This window comes from Cucumis melo, chromosome 4 (genome assembly GCF_025177605.1).
Source record: "Cucumis melo cultivar AY chromosome 4, USDA_Cmelo_AY_1.0, whole genome shotgun sequence".
Taxonomy (NCBI): domain Eukaryota; kingdom Viridiplantae; phylum Streptophyta; class Magnoliopsida; order Cucurbitales; family Cucurbitaceae; genus Cucumis; species Cucumis melo.
The window spans coordinates 26,152,815-26,174,823 of record NC_066860.1 but is presented as its reverse complement, the minus strand read 5'-3'; the positions used below and the strand labels follow the sequence as shown (position 1 = coordinate 26,174,823).

General features: G+C 31.1%; 3 protein-coding genes across 7 annotated transcripts; all 3 read left to right on the top strand.

Annotated features, from left to right (window-relative positions):
* The first annotated feature begins 2,669 nt into the window (after window positions 1-2,669).
* Window positions 2,670-7,193, top strand: LOC103501214 (ubiquitin receptor RAD23b). 3 transcript variants are annotated; one of them, XM_008464732.3, is made up of 13 exons: window positions 2,726-2,946; window positions 3,111-3,303; window positions 3,810-3,971; window positions 4,102-4,140; window positions 4,218-4,327; window positions 4,420-4,464; window positions 4,728-4,905; window positions 4,984-5,118; window positions 5,195-5,269; window positions 5,424-5,471; window positions 5,556-5,665; window positions 6,751-6,829; window positions 6,928-7,193. In XM_008464732.3, exons 3-13 carry the CDS (start codon window positions 3,813-3,815, stop codon window positions 7,042-7,044), a joined length of 1,095 nt encoding a protein of 364 aa, XP_008462954.2. In that variant the 5' UTR covers window positions 2,726-2,946; window positions 3,111-3,303; window positions 3,810-3,812; the 3' UTR covers window positions 7,045-7,193. The 3 variants fall into 3 exon arrangements, with proteins under 3 accessions (XP_008462953.2, XP_050939729.1, XP_008462954.2); XM_008464731.3 differs by lacking the exon at window positions 3,111-3,303 and having other exon boundaries at window positions 2,670-2,946; XM_051083772.1 differs by lacking the exon at window positions 3,111-3,303 and having other exon boundaries at window positions 2,721-2,946; window positions 6,767-6,829.
* Window positions 7,194-8,964: 1,771 nt separating this feature from the next.
* Window positions 8,965-10,653, top strand: LOC103501213 (uncharacterized). 3 transcript variants are annotated; one of them, XM_051083770.1, is made up of 2 exons: window positions 8,965-9,127; window positions 10,120-10,653. In XM_051083770.1, the coding sequence occupies exon 2, from the start codon at window positions 10,175-10,177 to the stop codon at window positions 10,460-10,462; it is 288 nt and encodes a 95-aa protein (XP_050939727.1). In that variant the 5' UTR covers window positions 8,965-9,127; window positions 10,120-10,174; the 3' UTR covers window positions 10,463-10,653. The 3 variants fall into 3 exon arrangements, with proteins under 3 accessions (XP_050939727.1, XP_050939726.1, XP_050939728.1); XM_051083769.1 differs by having other exon boundaries at window positions 8,966-9,127; window positions 10,117-10,653; XM_051083771.1 differs by lacking the exon at window positions 8,965-9,127 and adding an exon at window positions 9,151-9,166 and having other exon boundaries at window positions 10,117-10,653.
* Window positions 10,654-18,232: 7,579 nt separating this feature from the next.
* LOC103501212 (uncharacterized) lies at window positions 18,233-21,754 on the top strand. Its single transcript, XM_008464729.3, has 6 exons — window positions 18,233-19,082; window positions 19,442-19,699; window positions 19,783-19,956; window positions 20,099-20,205; window positions 20,411-20,712; window positions 20,894-21,754. Exons 1-6 carry the CDS (start codon window positions 18,951-18,953, stop codon window positions 21,469-21,471), a joined length of 1,551 nt encoding a protein of 516 aa, XP_008462951.2. The 5' UTR covers window positions 18,233-18,950; the 3' UTR covers window positions 21,472-21,754.
* The last annotated feature ends 255 nt before the right edge of the window (window positions 21,755-22,009 follow it).

Sequence of the window (22,009 nt, the reverse complement as noted above, 5' to 3'; positions counted from 1 at the left end):
GAAATTATAATAATAAAACACTTTATTAATAACGATCAATTGATTATATTTATTATCTACGAGTTTTATGACATAAAACCCAACAATATGCATATCATATATTATTTTTATAATCTCTCTAGATATGATCTCGATTACAACCTATACCTTTTCAATTTACTAAACTTCTCTTTGATAGATTTACAAATATAGAAAAATATATCAAAATTTTCAAGACTATCAATCAAGACTATCAAATCTTGAAGATATATTGTTTAGTTTTAAGTATAATATGCATAGATGTACTATATGCAACAATACATAAATATCGATTATTCTTATTCTCTCCAAGAGATTAAAAGGAAGTCCAAATATTTCATTCATATATAAATGAGCAAAAAGAATAATCATCTCTTTAAGAGATTGTAAGTAATATGTGATATCCAAATAATTATATCATATCTATAAGGTTAAAATAAAAACTATGAGTTCTTCGAAATACAAATAATTTATAAAAGTTTGCATATATCGCTCTTCTTTCAGCGTCAAGGATTTTAACTTTTCAAAGGATTTTAACTTTTAATGTACAACAAGTACAAGATTATTGTGTCTTTTCCAAACATATTTGGAAAATAAAATTCTCATATGGTTTTAATCAAATAAATCATTTTTCTCTATTAACATAATTTCGACCTTACTAAATGTTGTAATATTCACTTTAGGGAATGCTATTAAATTATTTGACCAAAATTTACCATTTTTTTTTTTTATAGAAACATATCGTTAATATTTTTCAAACTTTCTCTCTCAAATTGTTATTGCAAGAGCAAAGATGCTTTGACGTGTGCAACTACGAATGCACAACAAAAACAATGAAGACTAATTGATTTATGCAACTTCAGGTGCATTAAATCAAAATTGGGTTTAACAAATAATTAACTATATACATAACTTTCATAAACTTTGTTATAAGAGAATTTAATTAAATATATATAATTACTATATATAAAATTTTAAGACTTACAAAATTCACATGAAAATAATTTAAATATTTAACAATCAAATAAGTTTCAACAAACATGACAAACAAACAAAATTAAAGACAATATTAATAATCTATTATCATATTTGGAAATTTAAACTTTTATATAAATTAATTAGAAAAACATTTCAATTAAATATTTCAAATATAAGATTAAATTTAAAAATGCAACGCACTAGTTTATTTATGATAGTTCTTAATCTAAATGCATGACATTTTGTATGCAACAATTTTAAACATATACCATATACATAAATTAATGGTTCTAAGAGAATACTTTGAATTACATTCTTTAGAAATTAAATTTCTTAATTTTTTTTAATTATTATTTACTCAAACTTACATAGCAACCTTAAAAAAGAGTATTCTTAACAAATACAAAAATTGTTTATGGCCTAAAATAGTAACCACACAAATATACTTCAAATAGAATTTAAGTTTGAATATATACTTATCCAACACATATGTCATGATATACATATTTCATGCACTCAAAATATCCAACACATATGTCATGATATACATATCTCCTAAACCCAAAATTTAACATAAAAAAGTTTTACCATGAAATGTCATACATAACTTGAAACCAAATAAAAGATTGGTTTTCATTAACTCTATAAAATTACAAATTTTTCTATTTAGTAATTCTACCAAAGTAAGAGGATAAAATGCATGCAACTTTTGTCGAACATATAAAAATATGAGTAAAGTTTTCCGATTTGATCAAATTAAATTGTAAAACTAATAACAAAGGTACCTTATTAAACAATTTCACAATTAATTCACATATATTGCATACTTGGTTATCAAATGCTTAAATTCAACTTCTTTCAACTTTATGTTTAAATTTAAGAAAGATGAATGATGGTGATGAGAATATCAGTGATGAATACACCAAATACATACACATACAATCAAAATACTCACCATATTTGAACGAAATTCTAAATACCTAAAAAATTATTGAGAAAATTCTAACAAGTCTTTAACAAGAATGAAAATCAATTTCTATAAAGTCTTCAAAGTAGTAGAGACTCGTGATGATAACGTGTTATAAAATAAAGAACAACGGAACAACAAGAATATAGAAGAGAGGAAGTAGACAATTGAACTCAACTGTGATGTGTATAAAAATGATATCTACAACCTTTATTAGGGTCGTGAGAATAATAGTTACAAAACTAAACATAAATAAGAGACAAAAAAAAGTAATAGATGAATTTGTAATCTAATTAAGAAGGGTATAGACATCATATAATATTTAACTTTAATTTAGAATATTGATGATAACAAAAACAATATCATAATGTCCATGGAGTGGGAGGCGTTTGGTGCTTGGAATGTGCTGCATGTCTTCTTCTTTCTTGCTCAGTTGTAGGTTATTTTCTTTGCATTTGTTTAAGTTTGGAGTTGTTCCCTCGTTCTTCTGCTGTGCCCTTTTGTATATTTTGCTCGATGTCTTCGTCTTTGGTTGTGGGGTCTGTATGTCGTTTAATATGGTGATATATCTATACAAATGGTGTGTTATTGTAACAATTTATGTCCTTCGATTTAGAGAAAAAGAACTGATGGTAGGAAAAAGAAAAACATTTCAAATTTATGTAAAAGAATATTAAAAAAGAAAAACTGAAAGTGAAAACTACCCCAATACATTTAAGTCACGTGCAGTGCTCGTGAGTACCAAAATTTGAGATTCTTAGTGTGAAATAGCAAAAGCCAAGTGCCCAACTCACCGGTCGCGGTCTTCTTCCTACCAAATCTAGGGTTCTCTTCGATCTCTTTCCACTGCGTTTCAGGTTCTTTCCTCCTGAAACGCTGTCGTTTTTGTCCTTCTCCTTCTCTAGTTATTCGTCGAAATGAAGCTCACTGTGAAGACTCTCAAAGGAAGCCACTTCGAAATTAGGGTTCAGCTCACCGACACCGTAAGTTTTCACATTTCTATTTATCGTTTTTTCCCCAACCTTCTTCTTGATGATATCTTTTTTTTCCTTTTTCAATTTATTAATGTAACCGAGTATGCAAGCATTGACCCAGCTGGCAATATTGAGCTTAGTTTAATTGTTTTTCTTTTATATCATTGGAACAGTGTGAAAGTACTGGAGGAATTTTGTGGAATTGGAAAGATTTTGAAATTAGGGGTTCTCTTGTTACTTAATCTGGAAGCTGCTTTCATTTCTGAACGACGATCACGATTCTTTTTTAAATATAGATTATTTGAATTGTTCGTGATCTGGTGGATTCGCATTGTTTGAACACAGGCTGGAGGAGTTTAAGATATCGTGTAGTGCACATTTCTTGTTGTGGCGTTAACCCAGTTTTTGTAGACCTAGAAAGTTCAAAAATGATTTTAATCCTTTTATTTGAAACCCGAGGGATGATTTTAAGCTCTTTATTTTGTTTGGAACGAGGAAGTTTTGAAATGATTGTAATTAAAACTTTGATTGGATAGTAGCTGGGAAAAAAAGATTAATTGAATGAAAATTGTACCATTATGGGCTTTGTCTTGATTTATTAAAAGAAAATTAAAATATGTCAAGGTTAAATAAGTAATTTACCTCCAAATTCTATGAATTATTCAAAATCCATTCCATTTCTGTTAGAATTTTTTAACGTAAAAGCAAGATAAATCATTCTCTTTTATACGATGAAAAACATCATAATTCCTTTAGAATATGTTATGATTTGAAATCCTTCGAAATTTTGAGCAACCAACCAAATCATAGTTCTGTTATTTCTTTTTTTCATTTTTTTTTTGAAATTTCTAATTTTAAAATTTATGGTGTAGGTGATGGCTGTCAAGAAAAATATCGAAGATGTACAAGGAAAGGATAATTATCCTTGTGGTCAACAATTATTGATACATAATGGCAAAGTTCTGAAAGATGAGAGTACACTGGCAGAAAACAAAGTATCTGAAGAAGGTTTTCTTGTTGTCATGCTCAGCAAGGTGTCCTTGGTCTTATAATTTACTTAACCGAAAAAGCACTAAAGACATGTTTTTTTTTTTTGGATTTTAATGAATGGCTGCAATATCAAATATGGTTATGCTCAATTTTATACATTTGCTTCTTCTGCAGAGCAAAACATCAGCCTCAGCAGGGCAGTCGTCAACTCAGGTAATGTTCACCTTTTCTTGTTGCAAATTGTTTATGATTAATTAATGTTAACCGGCTCTGGTTCCCGTTCATTGCAGCCTGCTCAAAACCCCCCTGTAGCTCAACCAGTTTTAAGTTCAACTCCTGCTGCCCAGGTTACACCATCGCCGACGTCTGCACCTCAAGCTCCCACTCAAGCACCATCATCGTTAGTTCTTCAAAAATGATCTTCAGTATGCATTTTTCTTTGATCAGTTGAGTAATTAGAATTCATATGCATCTTTTGTTCTTGTTTTTCAGTGCCCTGAAGAACACTACGTCTACTTCAGACAGGGTGACAGATAAGTATGGCTTCTATTTCATATGCATATTTTTTAACTTCAAGAGGCTTGAATTGGTTAGTGAATCACATTCTATCTCCTAATACTAAATCAATGCTACAATATAACATATGTCAAATCTGATATAAGCTACAGACCGGATGCACTTCGTAGGAGTTTTTGATTATTAAGGGACGAACAGCTGATATCAGAAAGCTTTGAGCAATATGTTTCCTCCTGTTTTCCTTTAGAGAAAGTTAGTCATTTTTTTGGGGGAATCATTTGCAGTGTACAAACCGATACCTATGGTCAAGCTGCTTCAAATTTGGTTGCTGGTAATAACCTGGAACAGACCGTTCAACAACTAATGGATATGGGTGGTGGCACCTGGGACAGAGAAACAGTTGTTCGTGCATTGAGAGCTGCTTATAACAATCCAGAGCGAGCAGTGGATTACTTGTACTCTGTATGCCTCAGTTCTACTGTGTGAGTTGTCTTGTCTGGATGTTTCCAGTCACTAATGGTGTTTTTTTTTTTGGTTCAGGGTATTCCGGAATCTGCAGAAGTTGCAGTGCCAGTGGGTCGTTTTGGTTCTGGTCAAGCCACTGAAACTGATGCATCTGTTCCTGCACCTGTTTCTGGAGCACCCAACACAGCCCCCTTGAATATGTTTCCTCAGGTAAGTTTTGATGTGAAAAAATCGTTTGTTTGTTTGCCCACATTCAGTTATTTTTTATTGGGTTGCGATCATGTAGGAGGCACTTTCTGCTGGCGGCGGCGGTGGCGGTAGCAACCTTGGATCTCTTGAATTCCTTAGAAACAATCCACAGGTAACTAGTACAGCATCATCATTTATGGGGCTTTCTGATTGATAAGCTTTTTAGCTTTCTGTACTAAAACGTTCTTAGCGCATTGAGTTTAAAAATCCTTTTGCACTCTGAAGTCCTTTCTCACCTAATGGTTGTATCATTGTTCACATTCTAGTTCCAAGCCCTGCGGACGATGGTGCATACAAACCCTCAAATCTTACGGGTTCACACATCCTTCTGCTTTACAATACTTAGTTGATATACTTATGGTCTAGCCAAGAGTTTAATATTTTGCTTCTGATGGCAGCCCATGCTTCAAGAACTTGGAAAGCAGAATCCCCAGCTTTTGAGACTCATTCAGGATCATCACGCAGAGTTCCTTCAGCTAATTAATGAACCTGTTGACAATTTCGAGGGGTGAGTCTTACACTACTGTCATCTGGTCAATCTTAAATCTTGTTCTCTTGTTAATTTGAAACCTCCTAGTTCTTCGGTTCGTTAGTTGTGATTGATCATGCACAGTGTTTTTGAGTGCCTAAAGCACAATGGCCCTCTGGAGCCTAGGTGCAAGGCGCATGCTTCATATGAAAAATATTACATTAAAAAGAGAAAATATAGTTGATGTGGAAATATGGAAAAAAAAATGACCCCAAACTATTTTGCATTTAGGCTTGGTTAGTAAACTTGATTCTTAAGAAGGAAAATCCTTAATTATTGCTATTTTTTTAAGGAATGAATAAGCCCCAAGGCCCAGCCATGGGGTTTCACAAAAGGCTCACCGTACCTTACTTTGTGAGCCTTGCCTTTCCAAGGTGAGGTGCTAGACCTACACCTTTTGCCTGGTTGCACCTAAGTGCACGCCTGAGAGGGCTTTTTAAAACACTGATCACACACATATAAGATGACTGCTGCATAGATAACCCTTCTAGTTTTCCCATCATCAAATGCTCAGTGATTCTGTTGTAGGTTACTGCGTGGGATTATAATAGGTAATCAGGTCATGTGTAATAATGGAAACATAGTTCTTTCTTATTGCTCTTATTAATGTTTAATCTTGTAGTCAAACTACAACTTCCATTTCCGCCAACTTGGCATTGCACCAGCACGGAATTAGTCAACACCAAAAGCACAAAATTCAATATTGTTGCACGGAATGTGCCTATCTGGATGATTTATGTGATTTATTTATTCTTTTGCTTAAAAGACTACAGATTGAACCACCTTTTTATCTAGTTGATAATGGTCATTTGTAGATCAAGTCAACCTAAGCATATTAAGGTTATATAATCTTGACCAAAAGTTGGTCGTGGCCAAAGGTTTGAATCTCCTAGCACTACCTCTTGAATTAGAAAAAGCAAAACAATGTTTCATCTATAGAACAAGAACTATTTGTGGGTCTGATTTACCGGAGAGGACTCTCACATTGATTATTATTTTTATTGGATGAACTTCTGACATAACAGCATCTATCTATAGAACTATAAACTATGTTTATTTTTCAGAGAAATGTTTGAACAGGCAGAGCCGGATATGCCTCATGCCATTAATGTCACTCCAGCCGAACAGGCAGCTATTGAACGGGTACGAACTCCTTTATATTCCTTGAGTGCCTTTTTGTTTTCCATCTTCAAACTGGACCTATGTGGTTAACTTCCTTTACTGCTCGTTTACTTATCTAGCTCGAGGCAATGGGATTTGATAGAGCATTGGTTATCGAGGCATTTTTGGCATGTGATCGCAATGAGGAACTAGCAGCTAACTACTTACTGGAGAATTCTGGAGATTTTGATGATTAACGAACGAACAATTAATGTTAACCACTCTGGATTCATTATTTTTGGTGCTGAGGTGAATTGGTACCCTTTTGAGCATTCTTCACTTTCTGAGTCCTCTTTGCATTGCATTTTACGTACGCTACTAATAAATAGGAAAATTAATTCTTCAAGTATGGTCTTCCCGATTTAGAGAATTTAAATTTGATGTTTTATTTAAAGCCTCATTTGTTGCTAACTGGTTAGAGCATTGCAGATAGATCTTGAGATTTGGAAACGTTTCTTTTTATTCTGTAAATATAATTATTAAAAAATATCAACAGATTTTGACATCTATTTTTCATGGTTATTGGAATATTACATGTTATATCTGGTGGGTGAAGATTTCAACTTTTCACTCTGTTGTGTAAATTTAGACTTGAATGGAAAGACTGGTGAATCAAAATTTCCTAAATTCTTTTGTTCATAGCTTTTGTTATTAGAGCAGTATGCTTCAAAAAACTCTTAACTGCTAGCTAATAGATTTTGAAAGAAACCAACCCCAAACAGATTAACTATTTGTCTAAACAGTAACGACTTGTTTTAAACAATAGCAAACTAGATTTATTTTCTTCTTTTTGGTCAAACAAGGAGTGCGTGGAGAGGTTGGTCTTATAAGTTTGGTTTTATAACTGCCATGCTTCCTTTCTCCATGTATTAAAAAATGATATTATATACCAACCTTGTGTATATTTGGTTTGTATACCATATTTGTTGTTAATTTCATTAATGACTTATTGGTCAAGTGACCAAATCGAACATAGTCCTTGATAATTGACTTTGTGTTTCTTTCCTTGAAGTCAAGGTTTTAAACCTCTTCACTCACATTTGTTGTCCTAAGAAAATCTCTTCAACCTTTTGAAAAAATATTCAAGACTTCTATTGTAAGAACAAGAATATGTGATATGATTTCAGATATAACCTTATATATAATGGTGCAAGTATTAATTTGGTAGAGCTCAAAGATGAATTTGTTAAAATTAAATAACTAAAAGTTGATCTACTACTATCTTAAATTACAAGACCTTTATAAATTTAAACTTACTATTGAAAACTTTTTTGTATTCCATTCAAACTTGACACAAGCTGGAATGTTTTGAAACTAAATTTATGGTTTAAATTAAAACATGGTTTAGTTGTAAGTTGGATGTTTGAATATTAGTTGTCTGTTTAAAAGAAAATATAAGAAATCGGTATTAATCTTTTCCACACTTGTCGGTTTTTTAGTTAAGGTTCATGCTTTTTGTTGAGTTCTTTTTTTTTGTAAAGACGTAAGCTACTTTGAGATGATTAAAGATGTATGCTTTCTTAAATTGAAAAGGCTTGTTTAGATCTCCAACATCCTCCTTGGTTCTTTATTAACACACTCCACTTATGAATTTTGCTTAATATTGTTTGGAAACATTACAAATAAAAGATAAAATAAAGACGTAAACAATAACACTATGTAGTGTGTTTTGTTTGTTTATATCAATCCTTCGTGAAGCATGCACATTCCATTTCATAGTGTCCACTTACCTTTAGGTAAATATGAGAGTATGACCTTGATTAAGAGTTAAAAACTCAGTCGATATGTGTGTAAGGTGACTTAAACACTTAGGAATGAAAAAAAAAAGTGCAAACACTCTCTGACCTATTAAATATTGTGTATCTCAAATCAAAATGTTGAGTTAAAAAACTCGGGAAGCAAACAAAATATATTTTCAAAAACTCAAACTGAAAATGAATAAATAAAAAAGTAAATGAAAATGAAATAATATTTAAATGGGAAAAAAAAAGAAAAAAGAAAAAAGAAAAAAGAAAAAAGAAAAAAGAAAAAAGAAAAAAGAAAAAAGAAAAAAGAAAAGAAAAGAGAGAAGAAAGATTAGGAGTGAGAAAACGCGAAAGAGCGTGGAGAGAGCAGCCAATCCCGTGGTTTTTCATATCCTTTCTAAAACCGTGACTCGCGGAATTGAAAATTCCCCCATTATTATTAGTATTAGTGGTGCGCTCTTCCATTTTCGAAACAAGAGCAAAAACAGGGCAAACACAATTCCCAATCTCCATTACCCTACCCTTTCCATCACCTGTAAGATTTACTCTCTCTTTCGTTCATTTCTCTTTGCATGTAATTTTCTTCTTCTCTTTCAGATCTGCACTTCTTTTTCCCTCTTTTCTTTCTTTTTTTCCTGCCGTTTTTCCTCTTCTCTTCTCATGGATGTTGATTTTCTTATTACTTCTACCTCATTGTTGCAATAATCAATGTTCATATCCATTAGATCGGACTTTCTTTTTGTTTTTCCTTCTGTTTTTAGCCTCGTTTTGATGCCTATTGTTTATTTCTCCTGTTGCTATTTGGCTTGCGTTTTATCAATTTGTTTTTGATGTTGTGGATGTGTTCTGTGTTTAATTTTCTTATTGAATGTTGGCTATAGAGCGATGTTTATGGATTTGGAGTTACGTTGAGCTGATGCCTGATAATTCCCTTTTTGATTGTTTGTTTTGAGGTTACATGAATTATATTAGGTATAGTTGGATCTCTATGGTTTAATGGTGCCATTCTGAGTTTAGGTTCATTTATATTGATTAGTTCCTGCTTTTTGCTCATGGATTACCGATCTTTGATGATTTTGCTGTTATAACTTCAATGTTGACTTGAAAAATATAAGGCGAACTTTCGAATATCAAGTTAAAAGTTCTTTATTGCCTCTGACTATTGCGACATATATTCATGCCATCTATAAAATCACGAGGATTTATTCTCTGTCGAGCCTCCCGCTTCATATATCTAGTAGTTTTAATATGTGATTCAAGTTTTGTATTTTATCTTTCCTTGAATTCAACAAATCTACAAGTTTTAATCCTCTAGAACTTATTCTATGGTGTAGTTTTTTATGATCTTATTGTTTCATCCATTTCAAAATGCTTTGCTTACCTGCAGCAGATTACATTGTAATAATACCACTTTAGATTCTTATATGTTTGAATGAAATCTGAATTTACTGAAACACACTTGCTGAAGAAAAGGGGCCTGCTTGTTGTTATCTGTCTAATCTTGGGTCCCTCTTGTTTTTGTAGAAGATTTTGTGTTTGGTGCTAAATTTCAGAGCTCATAGGAAGATTAGTGCTCTTGAATATGGTTCTTGACAGCATTCTAGCTTCTCCCCATAGGAGATCCCCATCATTCAGAAAGCAGTTTCCTGCAAATGAATTGGGCAGTTGGTCTACTCTCTTCAAGCGGCATCGCTTCCTCTTAACCGCTCTAGCACTCTTAACTTTCCTTTGCACAATCTATCTTTACTTTGCTATCACTTTGGGGGCTACGGCATCGTCTTGTTCGGGTTTGACTGGAACTCAAAGAGAGTTGTGCCGTCTGGAGCATGCTAAAGCTTCTTTGGCTAACGGCAAATTAAAATTTCTATGATACACACGTAGGGACTTCAAGGTACAAAACCTTCTCATGTATTGGTTCTTCTCTTTGGTGGGATTTGTATTTATAAAAAAAAAAAAAAATCGATGATTACTATAGATAAAAAGTTCATTCATCCATTTTGATTCATACATATAACTTATAAGATGTAGCAGAATGTTATTAACATTGCTTTCTTGCATTAATTTGTTGTTCTTTTTTTTTTTTTTTTTTTTTTTTTTTGTGATAATGAATTTATATTAAACCTTCAATCACAATGTTCATTATAGTTGTGGGTACAATTATTGATCGGAGCTACCGGTCATACCCTACCTTACTCTCTTTGACCTTTGAATTGAATTAAAAATTTAAGTCTTGCGTATTGTCATTAAAATATCTTTGCCTTATTTGACCCTCATTTTAACATAATTTGTTTGTCCGGTATCATTTAAAATTAGGCCATTGCTTTAAAATGCAGAATCAATAAAAAATTGTTGCTCTGTTAGGAATTAGCCTTTTTTTCTTTTTTTGGAAAAATGGACATTTTTTTAAAAAAAGAAATTTAACACAAGCACTCTTTTAATGTTAGGTGAGTTTTGCTTAAAAGTTTATGTTTGAATTCCACCATGGTCTTTGAATTTTTCAGATCCTTTTATTTTGATTCTTGAACTTTGGAAAGGATGATTTTTAGTTCACAAATTTTTAGTTTGTTTGATGAATGTCCTCAGAAATAAAAGAAACTATAGTGGTTTAGATTTATGTTATGGATGGAAGTGGATATTTTCAAACATTCATGGACCAAAATGAAACAAATAAAGTTTAGGGATCTAAATAAAGCAAAATTTAAAAATGTATGATTAAAATTAGGTTTAAAAGATGTTTTTGTAATCATTTAGTTTTTGAAAATTGTGATTATTTCATTTCTTGGATTGTTAGCCAAATTTCAAAAAAAAAAAAAAAAAAAAAAAAAAGAAGATATTTTTAAAAACTATTTTTCTTTTTACAATTTCACTTGCAGCATTTGGTTACTCTAAACTAATTTTTCTGCCCTGTTTGGGGGTTAACTCATTTTTGAAGTTGGGTAAAAAAAGAGAAAAGAAAGAGATGGAGAGCATAGTATCGACAATGTGTAGTTTGTAGGGTAATTTATTACGATAATCTGACAATGTGATAATACAAATAAAAGGTCAATAAATGTAAAATTTGAAGATCTAGACTTTTCACTTGGGCCATTGAAAAAGAGTTGTCTTACAACAACTTTTTTTTTTTTTTCTTCTCCCTCATTAGAGAGGTGTGATGAAGTGATATCCACCATCGTCCCCTACAAATTCTTCTTATTTCTTGTGTGGAATATATTCTTTTGAAGTTTCTTCATATATGTATATATAAAAAGTATATCATTCACATTATTTTTGTTGTGATGAGAATATGTTCGGTTTAGAATAGGCGACTTCGATTTTAAAGAGAAATTATATTTTATTTTTCCAACTTTCTTAAAACTTCAAATTCATCCAGCAAACATTTTTTCTTATTTACTCTTTCCTTGTTATAATGATAATACCATCAACACAAACAATTAGTCTAGCAACTCTCTACGTATAGTAGCAGAACATTTTATAAACAACATATATGATTTTCTTGATTTTGTTTGCAACACATTTTTCTTATAAAGAGGAGAGAATAGTGGATGATGAATAATGATTGATTAAGTAAATAAGTGCATAATTTTTGGTCACATTAGGACTGTCTTCTTAAATAATTTCTCAAATTTATATGTTAAAGGTAGCAAGTGATATCAATTCAAGGGATTGCAGTATTTTACGAAGGTTTTGAGTTAACATTTTAGGATGAAATTTAGAGGGAGTTATGGATTTAGTTTTAAATTTAAATGATCCTAATCTAATATATTCTAGAGAAAAATTACAAGAGTTGGTGGCCAAATCTGTAAATTTAGCATTTTTCTTGGTTCCTATATTACTAATACAACGTAACGTAACGTATCTTTATTTAGTGAATTAGTGAGAATATTCTAAATTCATCATTACTTAATATCTAGCAACTCATCTTTTCAGTAAAAGAAAATTAAAGGTAGATATGGATTACATTTCAACTTAAAAATTTCAACCTGAATTAGGCCATGTCTAAATGAACCTATATCTAAATCAAACTCTAAAATTCAATTATGTTTTTCTTAAACATAAAGGACTATTTTTTATATTGGATTCATAAGGCTAAAAAGACCTTTTTTTTTTTTTTTTTTTTTTTTTCCTTCCTTCTTCTGAAGTAGCTAAAAAGCTTGTTTTTAGTTAGTGTATTATTATTAATGAACATTTTTATATGTCTGAAACTGAAAGGTTTTCTTTTCTAATCTTCAAAAGAAAAGGTCATTTTAATCCACCAATAATGTAACACACTTCCATTTTTTTCATAGTGGATGGGAATTTTTACATTTACCAATATAGGCAATAATAATGATACATATATGATATATTGTTGATAAGCATAAAAAATAGTATACATATAAAAGTGATAAATGACTATTAAGTAATTTAATTACCATAATTGATAGGCCATTTTCACTATTTTTAACCTATATATTTATTTGGTATGTTGGTGATAGGCCAAATGAAAAAGCAAATAAATCACCAAAAATAGGGAAATAAAAGAAATAAAACAAAAAATATCATGTCTTTTTTAATTCTATTAGTGTGTGGTATGCATCGATAGAACTATTGAAAAATAAACATGTTAACTATTACAAATTAAAAATAAAAATGCTAACGTGAGCAAATAAGTAATTAAAGAAGTTAAAACATAGCAGACCCCATAACAAATAAATATGCAAATAAGTAATGAATGTGGTTGAATATAATGAGTGAAATATTATAATTAATATACCATCTCTTAAAATTTGATTGAAAATATAGTTATCTATGATAAACCCTTTGTGACAATATGTATGCAAGTGCATATGTATTTTGTTGAGAAAGAATGTCAATTTTTTTGGAGACGAAACGATAAACCCTAGATTAGAGTATTACATCAAAAGAAACAAAAGACTCAACCCCACTCTGGGTTACAAACAAGCAAAAATAGAAAAAGTTTGCTCTTCCACTGCTTTAGATGCCAACTGAGTGAGTTAGAACCTTATTTCAACAACAAACATGAATAAAGGAGACATTGTCCATATTTTATGCATCATTTTTAACTTAATAGATAAAGAAGGATACCTTATTAAGATTATAAGATTTTTTTCATTTAGAATGTCGACTTATTGATTTACGTTTTTATTGATGTAACATATCGATGATAGATTGATCTACAAATTTATATTTTTTTTAATCTATTAATATGATAAATCAATGATATATACTTATAGACATAAATTGGCGTAAGCATGCACAATTACCGATTAAAACAATTTAAAGAATCTACCCTACAATATTCTTACGTCGATTAATATGATATATCAACGATGAATATAATAACCAATAAAGATACAAATAATTCTAAATAGTAAAAAGAGTTTTTTTTTTTTTTTATTAAAACGAAAGTTAAAATTTAGGGGTCTTTTCAAAAATGGAAAAAGCCAATAGGCCCACCGTCACCGTCAACAACGTGCCTAATATATTTGGAAATGAATTTGGTATACGATTGTTTAGATTTGAGTTCCAAATCTAAAAAAAATTCAAAATTTGGTATATGATCATTTAGATTTGGCATGCTACTGTTTTAGATTTGGGGTTACAATTCTAAATTTTTTTTTTCAAAATTTGGTACAAATGATTTTTTTCAATATTCTTTATACACGATATTTCTAACCAATTTTTGCATAGAAAAGGAAGGAAGGAAGATGATTTTTTTTTCGAAATTCTTTATACACAATTTTTTAGTTTTGGTTAGTCTAGTTTAAATGTCTAACCAATTTTTTCAAAATTCTTTATATACCATCTGTTTAAAAAAAGAAAAGATGATTAAAAAATGAAAAGAAGAAAGAGAGGATAAAAAAAAGAAACAACAATAAAAAAAATGGCACGAAAAGTACAAAAAAAAGAGGATAAAAAATCAAATGATGGAAGGACAAATTTGGAATATTTAAAAAATGGCTTAAATTTATGAATTTTGTTACCCGTATTTTTGTTATATTTAGGAAAGTTTTCATAAAATTTAACTAACATAGTATTCGTAATTATTTTATTTTATGACATAACATTGAGATGGGTTGGTGTACAATTTTTTTACTATTCACTTGGCTTATTCTTGTTGGATTTAAAATTATGACATACTACTTACAAATAGTTTAAACCATATTGTCATATATGAAATTCTTCCTAATTTAGATTTATCAATAAAATTAGGTTTCATTTAGGAAATAATAATTATTTGATTTCACATTGGTGGTGTGTTTACTAAAATGTATGGAATGAAATCAATCCCATAATAACAATGCCAATTTTTGGAATAAATGGAGTAATCTCATTCCTTTTTTAGTCTCTTTTGTTCATTATTTATTCTGTGGGTTCCACAACTTTTTTTTTTTTTAATTAATAACTTTATACCTTCGTTCTATTTGTTTTATTAAAGAGGAGTTTGGAAACTCGGATTTTAGTTAAGATTACTGAAAATGAGAGAAAGAATTAGAAAGTGTGAGTATGAGATCGTATAACGTAAAAAAGAGAGAGAAAATAAAGTTACGTCCAAAACTATTAGAATGGAATGAATTTTGTATTACTAATCAAAATTAAAATATACTCAAACCAATCTTGAGTTAGGAGCTACGTCACAATACAAATTCATATGGTTACTACTCGACACAAACAATTCTTAATATTCTTTTGATGTACATTTTGCTATCCCAATTATGATTAAATTGAAAGGTAAAAAGTGAAAAGCCAAACCTGAGGTTCAGTTTATATATATATATTACAAAAAGACAAATAAATGGTTAAAAAAGAAAAATGTTCTTTTTAAATATAATGAAATACCAAAATAACTATAGTAGTAGAACAAAATTGAAAAAAGTTACAAAGACGACTATTTTTTTAAATATTCTAAGTTTGTTCTTCCTCCTCTTCTTCTGTGATTTTTCTTTTCTTTTCCATCTTATGTCTTCTCTTCTTCTGCATTTTTTCTTTTTTATTTTTTCAAAAATTTATTTTGTATTATTATTTCACGTAGTTATTTGGTTTATGATCACGTACAAAATATAAGAAATCTTAATAAGATATTGAACAAAAATCGTTGGGATATTAGTATATGATTGTTTCTAACTATATCATGCACCAAATATAAAAGATCTTGAAAAAGTCATTGCATGTTGATTGGAGCATTTCTTTTGTATTTTTTATTATGGATTTGTGGACTATTTCCATTTTCGAAATTGTTTCGATTTGTTATATATATATATATATATATATATATATTTAAATTTCAAATATAGCAAAATGCACCAAAATATTTTAAAAATATAATATAATATCACGGTTTATCTAGGATAGACCAAGATAATAACCTATTTAAATATTTTAAGAAGTTTTGTCATTTAAAAATATTTAAAAAGAAAAAACATAACTATCAGATAAATAAAATAGAAAGCAAAAATAGCAAAACATTGAAACTATCTCTACAAAATATAACAAAATCTATGAAACTGTATGTAACCTATTTAACTTTTTTTTTTTTTTTTTTTACTATTTTTATAAAAAGTTTCAATATTTATTCATAACAAATGATAGATATCTCAACCTAATTTGAATAGCCTCTGGTAAACAAGTAATGGACTTCCGATTTAATTAGGTTCCAAAAATTCTAGTATTACAACAACAATATGTATAGCATAATTATTAAAATGTTAACATAATTAATATACTCATATTTTCATTCTTTTAATCCATAAGTACATGAGACTTTAAAGTAAAATTTTCAGCATTTAATAATCAACCAATTTAGGTTCCTTCAAAGAACATCTCTCTATCTTATTTGAAGTCAAAGTATCAACATATCTTTCTGTTAAGTCCAAAGATTCCATCCTTTATAAGAATAATTAATATTAAAACCAAAGAAAACATAATTTAAAATAACTTCAAAGTAAATACAATACTTAAAAAGTGAATCTATACATCTAATCTCCCCTTTTTATTATTCTCCTCTCTGGATTCTTATATTTAAACATACAAAACTCCTCCAAAAAAAAGAAAAAGAGAGAGAGAGAGAGAGAGAGAGAGAGAGAGAGAGAGAGAGAGAGTATATTGTTGCAAAGTTTGAAACTTTTTACCAAAAAAAGTACATTTCAGAGAAATTTATATTTTAATACCCCTCTCTCTCTCTATATATATACATATAGTTTTTCTTAAGATATACATACTTTAGTTTTTATTCTTTTCTTTAATTATTAACAATAAAATTTATAAAAAGATTTAAATATAATCATCAGATTATTGATATTTTCATAATTTTATGGATTCATTGAGAAATTTATGAAACACACGATATAAGAATCAAAATATCACTAATAATATAGATATAATATGAACACAAAAAATTGTTAAGACATAACAAAATAGGTAAAATATTTAGTATTTACAGGGTTTGTTTTGTTATTTAGTGAATTTTTGGCATGAGATTTAAATATTTTGTTTTTTATTACTATTAAAGAACTCCTATTATTAATTTAAATTTATTCTAAAAGTTATTAGTTTTATGTTTTCTTTTTCTAGAATTATACATCGAATATGAATATTTTTATCATTATTTTCTTTAAAAGAAAAAGTAAAATAATGATATCTAGGTGGATATCGATATTTTAAATTTAAAGTATAATATTGTTAAAATTATTTAAATGAAAAAAGAGTTGTTGGCAGGGCAATTAATATATCATATAGTATCTCCAATTTTTAGAAAATACTTGAAAATTAAACATGGGATGAAATTCTCCATATGAACTTACAGAAATACATGATGCGATGCCACTATGAATAAATAAATTTGTGTAAAAACTATTTAATTCCATCATTTGTTTTCCATAATAGCTGCGTTTATCACAAGGGAAAATAGGAAAGAAAAAAAAAAAAAAAGCTAATTTAAAAACACAAGGTTTGGAAAATAATAAAGTAAATTAAAAAAAAAAAAAGAAAAAAAAGTCAAATTAGACACTTATCTTAAAACTTAAGAAAGAGAAGCTTTTAAGTGCGCGTGGAATACTCCTCCCAAATTTTTGTGGATTCTTTGAAAAATGAAAAATCCATTTATCTTTTTCTTCTAAAAAACAAGAATAATACAATTTATCCATTTAAATAATAAAAAGAAATAGAAAAAAGAAATAGAGTGCTCGTTTGCCTTGGTGTTCCAAACCTTATCCAGAAGTGGGGCCCAGCTATTCATTATTATCCAAAATGACACCACGTGGACAGAACGAGGCCTACGTGTCAAAGGATTTTGGACACGTTTCGCGTCTGTCCAATCAAAGCGAACTCTAAAAACGGAAAGCCGAAATCACTTACTATGAAGAACATTGTCAGATGGGTCCCACGTTTTCCCTCACGTGCTCCCACGTGCCTTCTCATAAAACGACGAAACTTCAACACTGTCGTCGTCATCTTCCCCTATCCCCCCCCCCCCCCCCCCCCATCGCAAAATTATCCAATATTTTTCTAATGCCATCATTCTAAAGCAGTAACGACAAATTTCAACGAAACTTCTAGTATTTCTTTTTCTTTACCACCACCCATTTACATTATAATTCTCTCTCTCTCTCTCTCTCTCTCTCTCTCTCTCCTTTTCTCTTTAAAAAAATTATTCTTCATTTTACTATTTTATTTTCTTAAGCAATCCTGTAAGAACTATTTTTGTGTACTTCTATCGACTTGTTTATGAATCAAAATATTTGTTAAATATGACAAAATCTTAAGATTTTAGATTTATTACTAAGCTATCGTCATATTTTCAACAGCTAGCCATCTATCAACCTCTTCTTACTTTTTTTTTTGTTTCTCAATTTTTTTTGAAATCCAAACACAGATTTAAAAATTAAGAACAAAGTTCTTAAAAATAGAATAATTATCGATCTAAGTCTTTCATAGACCATATTATTGAAGACTACTATTTAAGAATTTTGTTTTTGAAAAAAAAGTTATACTAGAAATAGGAAAATGGGAGAGTATGCGAATGCCAGTGGGGAGTCCGAATGGGCTGGAAGGGAAGCTGACGTGGAGGGTTAGGGGTGGGGGCAATTAGGTAAATTGAGTTTGCCGTCTGGAAAACCTGTATAAGTTCGAACGGGAGACATTTCTCTTCTTCCTCCACCGAGTTGAAACCCGACGTAGCCGTTACCCTTCCTATTTAACCACAAATCACTCTCTAATTTGCCGATTCCGTCCTTTTCTACGCCGCCGATTTCCTTTTCCTTTCCTACTCACCCGTTGTAGTTTGACTCAGTTAGAACGATTTCTTTCCGACTGAGTTTTTCAAGAATCGGTGTTGTTTTTTGTTTCCTTCCGGCGGCTTAATGGTTCAGCTGATGAATTCCGGTACGGAGAAGATTCCTACGACGAAGAGGCTGAAGAAAGAGGTTGAGGATTCATTGGAAGACCTTCTCGATCAATTTCACAAGCGATCCAAATCCGACTTCTCTTCCGAGGTATTCCTCTGATTTTCTCTTCTTTCCTCTATTGATTTTGTTCCTTTACTCTGAATTCCCTAAACAAGTTCCCAAAATGTCGGAAAATTATTGTCCTATTGATTTTCGCCAATAGAAAGGGATTGGGAACAATTTCATTAGTTTACCCTTTCTTATTCTTCCTTAATCCATCATATATTTGTTCATAGAGGAAGTGTTTCTTTCTGGTTCTTCTATGGTGATTACCAATAAACGGAGTACCTGTATGATATTTAGTATATTTCTAGTTGTGTTGATTCTTCTTCTTCTTCTTCTTCTTCTTCTTCTGAAATTAGGGTTTCATATTTTCTGAATTTATGTTTTGAAATTTGAATATCCAGAGATGGACATCAGAAGCCAATGCGTTTCCTGTATTATCCAGTCCGTACAATCCTCTAGACGAGCCAAGCCCATTGGGTTTAAGCCTAAAAAAGAGTCCTTCCTTATTGGATTTGATTCAAGCAAAACTATCTCAAGAAACTGCAAAATTAGGTACTCTGAGCAAAAAGGATCAGAAGGGAGGCAATGCTTTTACTACTGCAGACAAACTCAAGGCTTCTAATTTCCCTGCCTTGATTCTTAAGATTGGTACTTGGGAGGTACGTACTTATATCTTTCCCTAGTTTAGCTAAACTGTTAAATTTGATGGTTTTGATGTTGAGAATGTTGTGTTGATTTGCAGTATAAGTCAAGATACGAGGGAGATTTAGTGGCCAAGTGTTATTTTGCAAAGCATAAGTTGGTTTGGGAACTTCTAGATGGGAATCTTAAGAACAAGATAGAAATTCAATGGTCGGATATTGTCGCCTTGAAGGCGACTTATCCCGAGGATGGTCTCGGCACTTTGGATGTAGTGGTGAGTCATATATATATATATATATATATATATATATATATATATCTTTTTCTCATTGTTTTTCCTTCATCAAGTTTATGTGGGAGTTCTCACCTTGTTTTCAAATGTTTTACGCGTTCGGTGTTTTGATTCTCTTGCGTAGCTGGCGAGACAGCCCCTTTTCTTTAGGGAAATAAATCCACAGCCTAAGAAACACACTTTATGGCAAGCAACAGCCGACTTTACTGGTGGAGAAGCGAGCAGATATAGGTGTGTTGGTGTATTTATTTATGCTGCTTTTTCGGTACGAAGGCCATAGAAAGAGAGGTCTTAACTTAATTGAATAACGTGTAACCTTGAACAAGAATATACTAACTACTTTTTTATTTCTCGGCTAAGCTTGATAGGAAGTAGAAGTTCTTTTTAGTTTCTCCTTTGCTCTTACAAATTTTGGTTTATGGATACTTTTTTGCAGAAGGCATTTCTTGCAGTGTTCGCAAGGCTTGTTAAACAAGCATTTTGAGAAGCTTGTACGCTGCGATCCTCGTCTCAACTTTCTAAGCCAGCAACCAGATATCGTGTCAGAATGTCCATATTTTAAAACCAATGGTTCAAACGAATCCAAAGAAGGAATTGATTTGAAGGAGGGACCTACTTTCTTTAGTTTAGGTATGGTGTCACCATCGGGAACTCAATCACCTTCCTCAGTTAAAGAACATGAATGTCTTGCTGGTGCTTCTGAAGAATATTCTGAGCAATCTCCATCACCTAATTCAGGTAAAAGACATGTATATATCACTCTTAAATACGACAATCTCCAATCAATAGAACTATTGAATGTATAGGAACTCGAAAGATGCACCTACAGGCTTTCCATCCCTCTAGACATTCTTTATCTTCAAGCCGACTTTAACCTTAACTTTGCTAATATTCTGATTTGTCAACTAATATATTTTAGGGTTGGAAGCTCAAGCGACGGAAGAATTGAGAAACGATGGATGTGAAAGTTCAAGACTGATAAATAAATGGGATCAAGTCATGGTTCCTGGGATTCGGCCATCAATGTCTGTTAGTGATTTTGTCAATCATATTGAACACTGCCTATCACAGCAGATGACACCCAACGGTTCTATGTTTTCTGAAGAAAACCAACAAAGCAGAGAGGCCCTAGAGGGAATTACACAGTATCTTTTTGGAGATTCTCAAAATCCATCCGACTCCGACGAGCAGACCATCATGGCCAGGGTGAATTCCCTATGCTGTCTTCTGCAAAAGGATTCTTGTATGGCTAAGACCTTGCAAACCAAAGCTGGTAATAATAGCCTCGATGTCAATACCTACCCCACTACTGCATCAGAAAATGAAATTATGAGTCGAGAAGGCTTACCTGCACACGATGGCTTTCAATCGAGCAAGCACATAGCAATGTCGAGGAATGATTCCGTTGGTGAGCTGCTGCTTAATCTTCCAAGAATAGCTTCTCTACCTCAGTTTTTGTTCAACTTGTTCGATGATTCTGATGATCGTTCTAGATAACCTTTGTTTTGGTTCATCTTGTTAATAGAAAGTCTAGCAAAACACCTAAACCAGATCTCTACTGAAAAGAAAAAAGAAATAGAAAAATCTACCCTTGTCGACCCATTACTGTGTAGATGAATAAACAGTGCCCTCCTTACAAGTCAACTTATTGTAAATATATAGGCAGGGTGCTTAATATATGTAGTTCAGTAGCTGTATCAACTAACAGCCAAGCATCTTTCGCTTTGTTTTGATCTTTGTATGAACAAGATTCGATGTTTAAAGGCAAGTGTAAGTACTATATCTCTTGTAATGAACCGAACTTTAGATAAGAGGCAAACAAATAGTAGCCTTGTTCAGAATTGTACTGAAGATGGCAAAGCCAAGAGAAGTGCGTTAGGTAGGCCTGAGAAATTTAACAAGTGGAAGTTCTAATATTGTTCAGAATTTTGGCAATTTTGAGCTGGGGGGATGGGATCCAGACAAGCCGCAATGGGCTATGTCGAATCACTTCACAAATGATAAGGGGTCCTAGAAGAATGTCTTTTTCTTTCTA